This window comes from Anomalospiza imberbis, chromosome 2 (genome assembly GCF_031753505.1).
Source record: "Anomalospiza imberbis isolate Cuckoo-Finch-1a 21T00152 chromosome 2, ASM3175350v1, whole genome shotgun sequence".
NCBI classification, from domain to species: Eukaryota; Metazoa; Chordata; class Aves; order Passeriformes; family Viduidae; genus Anomalospiza; species Anomalospiza imberbis.
The window spans coordinates 87,571,673-87,587,301 of NC_089682.1; the positions used below are offsets into that span (position 1 = coordinate 87,571,673).

The window sequence follows — 15,629 nt, forward strand, 5'->3', positions numbered from 1 at the left end:
CCCAGGGAACAGAGGAGAAAATAGCTGTCCATCTCCCATCCCCTTGTTCACACTATCAACTAGCATTTAACAGCCAAAACTGTTGCTGCTATTCTAGCAGGTTTAAAAACATGCCTTATGCTAAGGGTGTTCCTTAAAAGAGAAGCAGAAGCTTGTCCCTCCTGTCCTGTTCCCCTTCCCTCAGCTCCTGCTGAAAGGCACATTGTCTCTACAGCTAACAGAAGTCCTACACCAGCCAGAGGGATCCCTTCACATCTGGGACTGGGGAGGAGGGCCAGACACCCTCTCAAGTTCCACAGAGGCAATAAAAAGGAATAATTGCTCCTGTATGATTACAACATAGTAGCAGTGAATGTTACACTGCTAATAATGGGGTTCCTGTGATGTAGAAGCATCTGGGAAGGTCCCAGACAAAGGAGAAGGACATCACTGGCTCAAACCTGAATCATAACTATTTCCTTCACAGATCTGAAAGTTAACTACTACAAGCATGAAACTTTACCCTCCTAAATAATTTTATTTCCTTTCTATTCTACGGGACAATTTATCAGCAGAATCTGCAGTAGGAAATGCTGAAAGGAAAGTTTCCTCTTCAGGAACACACTGCACCACACACTGTGCACTTTACATTGCCCTTCTGCCTGAAAGAAGGAAAAAACCCACACAAAAACCTCAAGACTCTTTCAGACTGATAAAAATGTACTCAGTTCAGAATTTTTTTTTTCTTACTAATGAATAAAACTGAGGGGGAAAAATCATATGGTGATAAATAAAACCCAAATGTTTTAGTCAATTTTTAGGAAATCTAAAATCCAGGGAGATGGACCTACACCATTCTTATGATGTTCCTATTAGGAAATACACAGTAGGTTCTCTGCAAGCTGCAGAAGGCAGGTCCAAGTCTGTCTTTTAAGGTCCCCTAAACAGATAGTTGTGTCATAGGTACACACACACACTCCAGACACACTCAAAGATCATACATCAAAGGGGGCACAATAACTGAACCATTCAAACAACTGCTCACAAGACAGCTTTGGTCAAAATTCAGCAGGAGTTCAATCCAGCCCAGCCCCAGCTCACTTGGTCTGAACAGACTGGAGAGCACAGCTCAGACAGCAGAGCCAGCTGTAATGCCGGCAGCAGCTGGAGGAGATTTCACATAATGACATTCCCAGTGCCTAATGCATATGGAAAGAATCAAGCTCCTTGTAAAAAGCACAGGTTCACCTTCCCTCTTTCTGCACCACAGTGATGGCCAGGAAGTCTTTTCAGAGTGGTTGATCATTCCAGACCCAAGGGCCTGGTGTTAGAAACATCCAAACAAGTATTGTCTCAGCAGTACAGGACCTCCATACCTTTAAACTGATGGGCCTAAATGTCTGACCTTCCAAAGAGTGAGTGCTTCATGTCAAATGGTCTGAGAGTTTACAACCAGCTTTTACATAGGGTTTACAATAGGTGTTATTATTCAAATGTCTAGTAAATCAGTGTTACTTCATTTATATTAACACAAATCTGAAGTAATAGTTTGACCAAATTTATTATTTTCCTGACTGTATTAATTTTACAAAGTACAAAGTTCTTATTTAAGCAACCACATTTAACTAGCATAACAAATTTTGCCTAACAGGGCAAAAACATACCATTATTAAGATATTTTAAAGTATGTTGTTTTCAATAAGAGTTTAATTGGTACTTATATTTCAGAGTTTGCATGTTCTTAGGAAGCTTACAGACATCGGGATTCCAGTTCAGGATTTATTTGCATACAAAAATATATTATAATGGAGAAAAGCATTAAAGTTTTCAACTATATAAAATTACAAATATATTTGCATAAAAGCACCTTTAAATTAAAATTCAAGCTATATTTTAAAGCAAAATACAGCTCTAACATTTAAGTTATTCCATCTGCTGCAAAGTAAAAAAAAAAAAAAAACAAAAACACCCAAAAAAACCGAACCCCCAAAACCAATGTTGCCAGTTAAATACTTGTAAGAATTCACAAAGGTTATGTTCAGAGGGTATCTTGGGGAGTGAAGTTATCAGATAAGGGCAGCAGTTCTCACTGATTGATGTAATTTATCCTTCAGAGGACATTCACATGCAAGCACAATGCTGAAAATTCATTTCACATACCTGAAAATACAGAACAAGAAAGATCACTAAGCTCTCTATTAAATAAGATTGCATGTTGTTGACATATCAGACCCTTGCCGAAGCCCAGCTTGCTAGACTGCCTGACAAGCCAAATTATGTATTTTTTTAAAGTTAACAGGAAAGCTGAAATGCTGGTGTGCAAAAAGGACAAGGCAAGTACTGTTCTAACAAGTGCCTTAGGCTTGAAAAGGTATCTGAACAAAGTTCTGTGTAACCTCAAGCATATACATACAACTCCTCAAAAATGTGATGATAAATACCAGATGGAAGTTGGACTTCTTCCTCACTGTACAGTGATACTGTACAAATGAAACTCTGCTGAGATCACTGGAGATATGTCTACTTGAGATTAAAAAAAAGGTCTCACATCAAAAAAACAAAGCACAAAACCACTAGAGCAGGTGGTAGTTCCTGCTTTCGCCTTTGATGTACTTGGCAAGGGAAAAATAAAATCTACGTATTACAGGCAGCCCCTTTAGAGCTGCAACAAGCTATAGCAATGCAAATATTTGCTGGTTTGGGCTTTCATTGTCCTACAGAAACCTTCAAAAACTTGGATTTTTTTCAGAAGAGTGGTCAATTAAATTTCAGTGGTAAAGATGAAGTTAGCTCAAGCTTACTTCCATGGCAGAAGACAGGAAACTAAAAAATGTATTTTAAGCATGAGAAGTGAAACCAGGATTAAGATACAAGACAGCAGGGAAGCAGGAAGTTCATAAGAGCAGCTCTCTTTAATTAAGTCCATATCTTCAAGAAATACAGAAAAGGGAAAACACCTAATGAGTACACAAAATTCCCAGTTCATAGTTTGAGAGGGCTTTGTTTATGCTGTTACTAAGGTCTTGTCCTACAGTTTGTTGGTTTGGGCTCTATAGCCTAGTTCCACATAAAAAAACTCCAACCTGCAACACAAAAGAAATCTTATTATGTCCACAACAGAAGAGGAAGAAGCAAAAGGAATAGGCAGAGTACATGGTTGGCAATAGGTGGCCAGTTTTTTGGTTGTTTTTCTTTAAAAATAAAAATGAAGAATTCATTACTGTAGCTGAAAGATACAATTTCTAGACAGTGCCAGAAATAGTGATCCAAGTTCCATTCCTGGTAAAAAAACAGGATTTTGACATTTAGTTTAAGTCAATAGATACAGATATCTGCTCCTTAATTCTTTCACAAAGCAAAGTCTAGAACAAAAAGGTTTTTTCCTCACCAAAGGATACTCCTCCAGTTACTTAGCTTTATAATGAGGAAATAGATCACCAGTTTTTAAACTGAGTTTTGAGTATTTAAGAAACTGATGTTTATTTATCCATCCTTTGTCAAGGAGGGGTGAATTGCAGCTGACTCAGAGATGGGACCAGGGGTTCATTGAGTTCAGCCTTTGTCACACAGGATAAGCTGCATGCCTTGAACATCCAGGCAAAGTCTGAATTTAGTCTGTTTTACCTTTTTATGCAGATAATGATCCACAGGACTAGCAAATTAAAAGGAAGCCACATTATATAAACCATTTCTATTTTTCCCTTCCCTCTCTCCCTATACATTGACTTTCAACATTCTTTGTAACAAGCTCCAAGTGAGATGCAAGCAACTAATAAAAATCTACTTACTTGCTAGTGTTCTGTCAAGATCAGCAATGAAGTCCTCCAGCTCTTTCGTGTCTCCAAGCTTTGCTGCAAAACAAGGGTAAATACTGATTAGATAGGACATGTTTCTCTGGCTAGAAGAAACACTAGAAACACATGAGCCTCCAAATAATTTTCAGGGGTAGCAAACATGCCGTGGATTATTGTCAGCAAAGTTCAATAGAGTTGCTGCAATGTCCAAAAGCACTTAGGGAACATGGGAGACTAAATTGAAATTCTAGCTTTCATAGTTTTCTACTTGACAGAAGCAACACAAAGCAATACTTTATGTAGTCTCCTTTTAAAAAAGGGGTTGTAGTGAAGAATAAAAGATACATATCAACTAATCCATGTCTTTGCTACTGTGGCCATCTTTCCTGTTTCCTCTCTTCAGATGCTGCATGCAAGGCCCTAATCAATCCCTGTGAGCTCCCAGCCCTACTCAAATCTCAGCCTTTTTGAATCACTTTAGTGTCACAGGTTTGCTGTGCTGCCAGATCCTTTCATCTTGGTCCATACACTATACATTTGGAACTAAACATTCACCAAATTTTCTGCTCCTGGCAACACCACTGCTTCCATTCAATCTAGTTTTACTGCAAGTTGCTTCCTTATCTCATGTCTGTGGTCTTGTCCAAGACAATGTCTTCTCATCAGGAAGAACATCTTGTCCTTTAGTGTAATTCTTCACCAAGTATTTCCTGTCAGTTTAGCTGAGCTCTTTTTTTGCTACTTCACGGGAACTGTTACTCATTATTTCTCCTTACTATCCCACTAAATGAAAAGAAAGCATACACCTTGGTTTTTTGTGATTGGTCACTGTGGAAAAGATATGAAAGGCTATTGAACATGCACCATGTAGTACAAATGTATGAGTGTTCACTTATTGATATGTCTGCTCCAGAGTTAATCCAAGTTAACCTGAATGAAACATTGTCCTGGGAAGTTGGATCAGCTGAAAGACAGAAGCCTCTTTGAAACAGCATAGCTTCAATGGAGGAAGGAATTGCTAATATATGGCTTGTATAAGCACTGCGTAAGGTCTACATGGATCTGAGCAATTGTGTTAATTAAATGGCAGCATACAGCTTCAGAGGAGTCCCTCTACCCCTGTATCCAGGCTAAGAATTTTATAGAGAAATGGGACACTTAAGCCACTTGGTTGCTTCTGTGTTTAGCAGAAGTTAGCTCAGTGTTTCAAAACCAAAGGACTTGCCAGGCCACCTGCAATGTGCAGATCTAGAATGCTATTGCCATTTATAATCAAGACAACAATATTTGGATCTGTAGTGTTCTCAACAGTAATCCTTAGTTTTGTTGTCATTTAAAAAGAAAAACAAACGCAAAACCCAAAAAAAACAACAACAACAAAAAATACAAAGAAAAAAACAAAAAAAGTCCATGCAAGCATGTGAATTCTGGCTCCCAGCAAAAAGCTCATATAACTGAGGATTAGGAAGAAATGCCAGCTAAAATTAAGGTACCTTTACAAGGAGTTACTGAAGGGGATGGCAAGCTTGGAGTAGATGCAGTTGAAGAGTTGAGCTTTTCATCACTGAGACTGAAACTATTTCTGTAGAGGGAATCTGCACCTGTAAAAAAGCAACATTATATAGTAAATCTGACACCTCCTGAAGTTTGCAATATAATTTAAACCCAAAACGCAGCCTTTCCTATACCGACTTGAGTATGCAGAACTCAAATTTAAAGTCTTCAAAACCAGAGAAGTGAATAAATAAACACTTTATTGTGTGAAAGCTGCTGCTCCCACTCCTACTGTTAAAAAGAAAGCAGGACTAGGCTCAATACTCACCCCCAGTAAGGAAAGCTTTCCCTAAGGTCAGCACCATTTGAAAAAATTAGACAGAAATTACAATTATCCCACATCAGCAAAATTAAGTCTGGTAGGACCTGCCCAATTCACAATATTCTGGGAAATTCTGTTACCTAAATTTTTCAAAAGTTACCAAAAAAACCCTGAATAGAGAGCTCCAGGACAAGGACAACCCCTCAGAATAAAGAATATATTTTGTGGTGTCCTTTATCCCCAAAGCAAGTGAACCCTTTTCTCCATACATTACCCTGTTGCTTTAAGTATGACATTTTAAATTCTTTTATTCTGTGATTCTCTGGAGTTCGTGAAGCAGTACACTGATACACGAGATGTCCTGCAACCTTATTTTAGGTGATCTTTCAAAGAAGGCCTTCTATGTCCTGGAAAGGAACAGAAAAGGCCCCAGTATAATTTCCATGTTCTTGTATTTTAAGCTCAAACAGCATCAAAAAGTATCTTTAAGTACAGGGACATCCCAAGTATTAGTCCTGGCTCCACTGGAAGGAGGCATTGTCATCCTGCTAGAGACTCTAAAACTGCTGGTCCTGCAGTTTCAAGTCAGCAACCTGAACACTGTAGTTCTACAAAAAGACACCACTGTAATACAAACATGTCCGTGGTCTCCACTTACCTGGCACATTGCCTAGGACATCAGTGTAGGTCTCAATATATGGGGTGGTGACAACCGCTGCTTGCCACTGAGGCCAGCAATTCTGCTCCCTGCAACACACACAGCACTTGTCCCTGGAGCCCTGGAGGTGGCTACACTGCAGCACCAAGTCCATTGCAGAGACAATTGTCACACTTCCTTGGACACTTGTCCCATTTGCTGTGCCAGGAGAGGACCGCTTTAGCTAAATTAAGGGTGTCTTGATGAATTGGCAAAAGGGGGCAGGACCACAGCTTGCCTTGCCAAGATCTGCACATCTCCACCTCCACAGAATGTCTGGATGTCTCCAGACAGCAGACACTGAGAACATCCTCTTGCAGACCTGTGCCTCAAGTTCAGCTGTCTTTGGGAAGAAGTGTGCGTGTCCCCACCCACCTCCTCTAGCCTGCTGTCCTTTCCAGCACAAAAGCACCTTCCACAGGAGCATACAGGCACAGTGACAAGGCAGACCAGATGACTGCACCTCCAAAGCCTCTCAGATCTTTCCTCAGCCATAAAAGCTGATTTGTTTGTTCTGCGCTGGTTTCCAAGCTCACCTCTGTTTCAATACACACTGAAAAGGCTTGAGGGAAAAGCTTCAGCCTGGAATACTTTCCTCTTTCTCATGCATTTTGGCCCACCACTGGGCTGTATTTTCAGCTTCCTTTGCCATCATCTTGGATCCTGTTCTGGCAAACACACATGACCCACAGCACCACACAAATGTGAGTGATGACGTGACTGACATCTGTCACCTGGAGCTATTGCCACCTGGTCAGCCACCACTAGGTATTTCTTGTTTACAGACATGAGTATAGAGTTTGATGGCTTCTTCAAGGAACCATCTAATTGGAATTTCTTTATCTCCACTCTTAAGAAATGCTGTTCTTTCTAAACTTCAGCAGATCAAAACCAAGCTACGTGAAACTTCAAATATAAGAAGGACTTCATTAATACAATGCAGAAAATAGATAATTTTAGATAGAAAAATGGGGGGGAAAGCCATTTTAAAAGCAGCTCCTAAAAGCAGGGGGAAAAGTAACCTAAGGGTGAAAGAAATCTGGTAGTGCCCTGCAATGATGTGTGTCCCCAGTGCTGTACTACCCCACATGAACACTGTACATGAATTGATACTTTCTCTCCATTAAAGGTATGGCAAATTTCCTCTGAAATCAGTTTACAGAATAATTGCCTACTAAGGCCACATTTTTTCAGCCAAGATGCAAACCCCAGTGACTAAGAAACACAGAATGGAAAATTCTAGCTGTTCAGGACAAAACCCCTACCATCATAAAAAACCCAAGTAACTTGTAATAGCTGACACAAACAGTGGTGCAGCCAAGACTGTAATTCACTGAAACACTGACAGAACAGACCAAAGATAAAACACTTTTCAGGCTATTTATTTGAATAGGGAAGAACAAGAATTTCCAAGTCAATTCATATTTGAAAGGTTTTACAGCTCATTGAATTAATAAAAAATACAGAGAACTGTGGTTATAAATCTGAGTATAATTTGAATGTGAACTCTCTGATACTAACGTCCAGACACCAAATGTAGCAAGGCTGGGTTGACATCAGAAAATGTCATTTCATAGTGGCTTCCACAAACATTATGCTGGGAAATATTTACAACTGGACAAAGATAAAATATGACAAAACTGTTACTTTAAATCTCTGAATGTTTTTCTTCCAGTTTCAAAAGGTGGAATGTTTTCACATAACATTGTTATCTTCTGATGGGTTGTAATAGTTTCAGGAAAATATCAACATTTATCTTTCTCAAAGCAAAATATACATTAGCTACTGACTGTGGCTTATTCATGCCACCAAGCATCAGAAATTCTAGTGATGTAAGGAGGAATGCTTTGACTCCACCAGCAAGGTCACCATACCTGCTGAAAACAATTTACTGTTAAAAAATACTTATGACATGCAGCACAGAAAAATACCCTCTTTGCCAAAGTGTGGCTGTAGGGCAGAAAGTTCTGGGAAAAGGACACTTCAGTCTTTGCTCTCTACAAGCTGCCAAAGCCAAGATTTTCTCATTCACCTCCAATAATGGCCCTTGGAAGAGTTTCACTGTCAGACAAATTCAACATCCTCTGCAACCCAATAACCAGGGGCTGATGCCAGGGATCTCATTGCTGCTGTTCTTCCTCATCCAGCTCCTTCTCTCCCATCACAAGTTTCTAATCCATTATCTATTTTTCACTTTGTACATTGATTCTAGTCCCAGTGCTTATATGTAGACTATGCCACTTCAGCTGTTTAAAAAATAACAAATTATCTCTCCAGAAGTAAAAAAAAAGCCTTAAAATCTGAGGGTTTTGTCAGTGAGTCGACTTGCATCAGTCAAGTTACACTGCAAAATTAAGGGGTAGGAATAAATATGGATGTATTTTACTTTGGCAAAGTAATCTGTAGTTAGTATAACTTTACTGTTCCAGTATATGGTTAAACCACAAAATAAACCATGGCAACACCATGTAAATATAGAAATGGCCCCATGAAATGAGCAATGGAAAGGCTCCCAGCACTAATGGACTGAAGGAGGAAAATCTCAAACTTTTCATTTCAAAATAGACAATGGAAAAATTCAGCCATGCCACTTCTTTAGTACCATGCTCTTTCTAGTACCATGGCTCAAAATACAATTTTGAGGAGCACTGGAGTTGGTAACATTTTTACTGCAGTTTTCAGTGGGGAAAGTTTTAGGGGAAAAAGTTACAGCACATCCCTAAAGCTTTCAGAGAAAAGCTTCACAAATCCACTCAAGTGTCATGAATTCCTTATGAAACAGTAACTCAGCACTTAATGAGCAGACCACACAAATAATTTCTAACAGAACATAGCCTACTTGCAAAAAAAAAAAAAAAATCTGGAAATTGTAATGTCACCAGCAGAAGTGAGAAATATTCATGCTACAAAAAGCCTGTTTCAAAATGCATATGTTTCAGCCCCCCAAGGACAGTGTTTATTGTTATCATCACAGTTACACTGTTACACTTGGCTACATTGTTTATTTTTGTGGGGATTTTGCCTAGCTAACAAACATCTGTTCAAATAGTGACCAAAAAATGACACCTTCTCTCTATTGACACACCTAAGCATCACTATTTAAAGGATTTCAAATCACATAGCTACACAAAAGTGATCTAGGAAGCCTGAAACCCAGATGCACAAGCATGTTTTCTCATTATATACAAAGCTTACCTTCCCACTTCCCCCCCATGCTTACCAGCTATGAGGCAGTTTCCAGCTCCAGCCTTCCCTTTACTTATCTGCCTTTCTAATGAATAAGAGCAATGGGTATGCTGAAGTGACAAGAACAGGAAATCTTAGGAAAATTGCATTTCACAGCACACTGAAACACCTGTAGAGAAGGCTATGCACCTGAAACTTCCACTTTTTCTTCCCCTTGAACATATCAGTAATGTAATAAAAATTTATTTCTCAGATCATATAATAAAAGGGACTTTCTCCAGAAGAGAAAGTCTTCACTTCACTTTTTTCATTATAAGCATTTTATTGTCCTCTTGTTTGAGACAAGCCATAGGAAGTTCACAGGCACAATCTACCTCCTTTTCATGTTACAAGGCTGGCATTTGCTGCAGAGACCAAAGGCTCATCTATGCCACATCCTGTCTCTCACACCAACTCATGGCAGATGCCTGTAGAGGAGCTTCAGAGTGGTGCAGCCACACACTGATAGTTGCAGGATGAGCTCTACCAAGTTCTTCCAACGCACATACCAGTCTCTTTCCTGAGATCCCAGTGGCATCAACCCAAGCAGTCCTCAATGGCCTCTGCTGGGATTTTATCAAATTATTTTTGAGTATGTGAAGGTTTAATATCAATAATACCTTAATCTTTAGCTGTTCATGAAGGAAATAATACTTCATTTCTTTGAAACATGCTAATTTAATTTGACTTCCTCATACTGGTGACATAGCAGTCACTTTCCTAATGTCACTTAGGATTCTCCGGAAGACTGTCTTGTCCACACCCAAAACATCTCCTTTTTTTTGCCTGACAGTCCCAGGTTATTTAAGCATTTGGAAAATATTTTACATCTTCAATCATTTTCGTTGCCCTTTTGCCTTCTTTATGGTCACATATTACAAGACTGACAATGTAAACGAGTTTTTCAGGGTGAGTGCTGCAGTACTAACAGCGCCTGATGCTTCATCTCTGGATGGCCCAGGCATGAGCATGAGCATGTGGAGACATCCACAGCCACATCTATGTAAACACAAGTGCTGCCACTACACCAGGCACTGTGTGTTAAAAGACCCTGCTTCAACCCCTGCACCTACTTGATTTTAAAATAATAAAATTAAGAGTTCTAGATGCACTCAGGATTTCTTTCTTGTGTTTAAAAGCCATGAGGCATTGCTCAGAAACCATTTACTTAACCCTGAAAAATAACTCCAAAGAAACACTGCTAGCTGTATGAGCAGAAGAATTTAATTGATTAATTTATTTTGCAATGCTTTTAACATGGAGGCAGGAAGCTGAACCTGCCTCAAGAAAACATGGAGCTACAAGTGTCAAACATTTCTGAGAGCATGACAACAGATTCTAACGTAGCTTTTCTGTGTTATTGTAACTTTGGCCCAAGAAACACTAAAGCACTTCCCTTCTCAACCTCTCATAAAGTCCAACTTCCCATTCATTATCCTTAGTCTAAACTTGGAAGGCTGTCCTGACACTGCCATAAACTGTACTGGCACTGTGCACTGACTGGGTATGCATTTTACACGGGCAAGCCTGCACTCTTCTTTGCAAGCTTATTCTGACACAAGACGACAATGCTATCTGTAAGTTCATTAATACAGCTTCAACTACACAAGTGGCTTCTGCCAGCACAGCACTCTCTAGCACAAATCCTCCTTTATCACAGCCAAGATATGCTGTGAATAGCAAAAAGTTATAAAGTATTCCGCAGCTTAGAAGCTCCAGCACGATTAATAACCTAAAGAACAAAGCTGCTGGGCTCCAATTCGTTTGAATACATCAGTTTGAAACATAACTGGTACTCACTCACAGTCCAGAAGCTCTGGCATGCTGGAGTAACTCAGCAGTTGCATCATGATTTCCAGCACTGACCCACTCAGCTGTGGTGGCGAATGCAATACTCGTGGGCCGAGATCATCACACACATCTGCACTCAGAGCCTCCCTGTTACGGCAAGGTCTAGAGTCCATTGTGCTACGTACAAGGCTTAGCCACAGCTGAGCCAGGCCGTGTCCAAAAATCATTTAGTCAAATGACAGGACAAGATGTGGGAGAACAAAGTACTATTGGACCCATTTTTCATAGAGAATCTTCAAAATCCCACTTTTTCTCAAGAGCCAGAAATATGCAATTTAAGAACTTAAAATAGTATTTTTGGAGGTAGCTTCCTCAGGAGATTTTAAGGATAACAGAATATTTTCAGGATTAACTGCATTAACAGAGATATTGTGTAAACTCTTCTGTTAAATTAAATAAGCTCATGCCCATGGCAGGTACCCCAGGAGAGGAAAGGCTTCCCTTACCCTACTAAGCAATATCATACAAGTACAACCACTTGACATCTGTTAGTAGCTTCTCATGAAACTGAATTTAAGGCTGATTCAGGGACACTGAAACAAACAGTTGCAACAGTTTAAAATGTTTCCTTCCCTTACAGTTCCATCCCCCAGTGGAAAGATATCACTGCAGGAGTGGCCAAAAGATACATATCATCAGCCACACCACATCAGTTAGGAGGATTAGATCAAACAACAAACAGATAGCACTAAAATACAATAGTCTGAACTGTTCTATATCCACATGATAAAGTGTACTTGAAATAGTCTTGGCACTGGATAACAAAATTTTGCAAAGATGTAAAGAATCTTCATTAACAAGATGATCATTCAAACTACCTGCAGATAATGTGGTTTTTAAAGATTCGTGTTATCAGAATTTACTCTTTCAGCCCAGTTACCCCTTGATTCTGCAGTGGTATTTTAACCTAACCCTTATTACAGTAAGAGCAAGGTCATGAATTCAGCACTATACTGGCTAACACTAAATTACAGAAATCAAAAGGAAAATAAACTCAATAAATACTTGAGTTTGAACTGAAAGAACCTGGGTAAGTAGGCAACTCCCTGCATTTATTCTTAAAATAGATGTAGGGAGTGTAGCTGGATTACATCAGACACTAGAGCCTGTTTTATAAAAGAAGCTCTTCATAAATCCACGATTCCTCTCCAATCCTTCCATAACTTCAAAATAAAACATTGACTGCACTGAACGACTCCTATAGGAAGTGTTTTACTAGGCCTTTTCTGAGCCATGAGCAGAGCTGGCTGGTTTTCTTTTCCCTTAAACATATCCTCATAAACTCTGGTGCACCCTCCTGGTCCCTTATATGCTGGTGTCCAGAAGGCAGTGACTTCGACTTCTCCAGAGCCACCTTTCACACGATGCATCACCAAGGGAGCAACTCAGGCATGGAACAGGATTTGAAAACTTGACAAGTTCCTCACACAAGATCTTTGAGTACTTCATATAGAGCCATCAAACCCCGTCTATCTTACTACCCCCACTACTGCCTTCAGCCTAAATCCATGTGAATTTGCCACACATATTTTTATTTTCCAGATCTCCCTGAAGATCTTATCTGCCCATTTACATGAGCATGTTGTTTTCTCACCAGGCCTTCTGCCCTGCCAGAGAGAACTGCCATCTTCCTTCGAAGATCCTTCTTGTCAATTCTAACAGAGTAATTTTAAACAGTTTTCAAGATTTAAGTATTTTGAACCACAGCAGATAGCTATCTGTAGTTACTTAGCATTTCTCCATACAAGAAGAATAAATTCTAGATGCTAGGTTGGGGTTTTCATAATTTTCTCAACAGTAGATTATTTCACTCTCATTACAAGTGTCTCAATTGTGAAATACATTAAGTGTATGTGTTAGGTTAACATATCACAACTACGAAGACTGCAAAAGAAATAGTAACACCAGGGCTGCCAGTTTGACTCAGTAAAAGCAGGTTTCACCTTACACACCCTCAGCTATAGGAAAGAAAAATGTTTGGTCTAAATTGGTCACAGAGTTCAAAATCCTCCTTGGAAGTAGAGATTCTTAGAAGGAGTTTTACACTCACTATGTTGTAAAACAGAAAAATAGCATCTTGATCCCTGTACTTCCACAGAAAAAACTTAAAGGCAGTGATAGGCAAGGTATTCAAGTTCAGGACAGATAAAACAATACCTGCCAACAAAATTAATTACATTCATGATGATGAAATAAAGGGCTCTGATAATTTGGAGTCTCTATGCTCTCACAGCTCAAGTACTAGGGAGATAGCATTAGTGTTTAAGCACTAAATCAACAGAATGGCACCTTGAGTCCCTGAACTGATAAAGAGGCAGAACAGAAATTAGAGGAGCAGACTTATTATGAATAGTTGCAAAGCATGTACATTTCATCAAATTTCCAATATAGTTAGGAACTTAACAAAAAAACAGAAACAACAACAACAACAACAAATCCAAAAAAACAACAGCAAACCAAACAAAACTCAAATCAACAAAACTGGTTATATTTTGCATTTAGCAAAACTTACTTCTGAGAAAGTAACCTACTGCTCAGCAGGGAACAGCAGTTTCCAGCTTCACTATCTGGAAGAGGAAACATGTTTTCTCTCCGTGATTGGTAAAGCCAGTAAGAGGGGTTGAACTTCTTTCCAAGTTAACTAGAAAAAATTTAGCCCCAACTCTACGTTTTCTTGCTCCAAGTAGCTTTCTACCCTTCCTGTTCCATGTTCTGCACACACCATTCACATACACCTAGCGTACTTGGGCACAAGGTAGTTAAAACCAGCACCTCTGAAACAGCGATAACACTGCCGTCCATCCGGGTGGATGGATGGATGACCATTCTTACAACGGGAAACCTGGGTGAGTTTCCACCTGCTGTGGAAAGCACATTTAGGCTCGCTCTGTCCAGATGATTCTGGTTACCGAGACACAGCGGACAGTCTCTATGAAGACTGTCCCGCTAAGAGACATCTTTCACTGCAGATGCCGGGACGTCCCGGTGTCCCGCAGCCCGACCTTCTCCCGGAGACAGCTCTTCAGGCTCCAGTCCAGCAACTCTGCCCTCCGGTCAGCAGCAGCGAGTAAAACCAGCGGGGCCAGCCCTTGCATCCTGCACTTCCAACCCAGAAGGCGAACGAGAAGGCACTGCTTCTACAGAAACAGACGGGCTCCCGCTCCCTGATCCCTGCCTCGCTCAAAGAGGGCGACGTGCTGGGTTAGCACCCGCTCTGGAGCGTCGCTTCCCGGCCGCCCCCCGCCCCCGGGACCGGCACAGCCGGCACGGACGGACCGACGGACACTCACTCTCGGAGTCGCTGAGGCCGCTGCCGTCGCTGACGCTGGCGCTGCTCCGCCGCTTCATGCGCTCCAGGTGCTCGCCGTAGAAGAAGCGGCGCCGGCCGGCGGGGCAGGAGAACTCCGCCAGCACCGCGTCGAACTCGCCCAGCGCCTCCGCCAGGCCCCCGCCGTCCTCTCCCGGCGCTGCTGGGCGGTGGCAGCGGCGTCAGGACCGGACCGGATCAGACCTACCCGACCCGGACCCCGCCCGCCGCCCCCCCACCCCGGCGGAGGGAAAGGGAGGGAAGAGAAGGGAGAGAAGGAAGGGGTCCCGCCCGCCCCCTCAGCCCGCCGCTCCCACCTTGCCCCGCCGGGCGCTGGGCTGCAGGAGACTTCATGGCGGCGGGCGGAGATGCCCCAGCGCCGCTGCCGCCTCCCGCCGCCAGCGTGAGCGCCCGGCCCCGCCGCTGTCCCTCTTATAGCGCGGCGGGGCCGGGCCGGGCTGGGGCGGGGCGGCGGCGGGGGCGGCCCCCGGGCGGTGCAGGTACGCCCGGTCGGCCGTCCCAGCGGCCGCAGTCCTGCCAACAACGCCACCGCCGGCGGGAAGTGTCGCCCGTCGCCGCCCGGCCGCCACCGGGAGTGCGGCTCCTTCGGGAGGATCGCGCTGCGCTAACCCCAGCAGGGGCTGTGTGCCGGGGCTGCGGAGGGAGGATACAACGGGAGCCAGAGCCGGCTGTGAGGAGGGACTGTCACGGGAACTCAGGACTGGGTCAGCCTTACCAACCCCGCGACTGCCAGCAGGACAGGGCACACAGCACGACGAGGAGGCAGCAGCTCGCTTGCAGTGAGCCCGTGGCTTTGCATGCAACACCACTGCAATGCTGCTCGGCCACCTCCGGGATCCCCTTCCTTCCCCATCGCCATGGGAGTGGGCTGGCATCTGCCTGGGGTTATTGCCCTGCTCCGTACATCGGAGAGCTGCGGGCACGGCTGTGGAGGCAGCT

At 42.2% G+C, this 15,629-nt stretch overlaps 1 protein-coding gene across 1 annotated transcript; it reads right to left on the reverse strand.

The window, feature by feature from the left end:
* Window positions 1-1,521: 1,521 nt before the first annotated feature.
* RGCC (regulator of cell cycle) lies at window positions 1,522-15,196 on the reverse strand. The gene is made up of 5 exons (XM_068182247.1): window positions 14,987-15,196; window positions 14,653-14,829; window positions 5,267-5,374; window positions 3,768-3,830; window positions 1,522-2,139 (listed from the first exon to the last, which is right to left on the reverse strand). The coding sequence occupies exons 1-5, from the start codon at window positions 15,021-15,023 to the stop codon at window positions 2,132-2,134; spliced, it is 393 nt and encodes a 130-aa protein (XP_068038348.1). The 5' UTR covers window positions 15,024-15,196; the 3' UTR covers window positions 1,522-2,131.
* Between the last annotated feature and the right edge of the window lie 433 nt (window positions 15,197-15,629).

Bases quoted from the DNA above. Each gene is read 5' to 3' on its own strand.
- RGCC (XM_068182247.1), bottom strand. From the start codon at position 15,023: ATGAAGTCTCCTGCAGCCCAGCGCCCGGCGGGGCAAG. The intron at 14,830-14,986 runs GTGGGAGCGGCG...ACCGCCCAGCAG, and splicing joins CCAGCGCCCGGCGGGGCAAG to CGCCGGGAGAGGACGGCGGG. The intron at 5,375-14,652 runs GTGAGTGTCCGT...GCTTTTTTACAG, and splicing joins CGGCCTCAGCGACTCCGAGA to GTGCAGATTCCCTCTACAGA.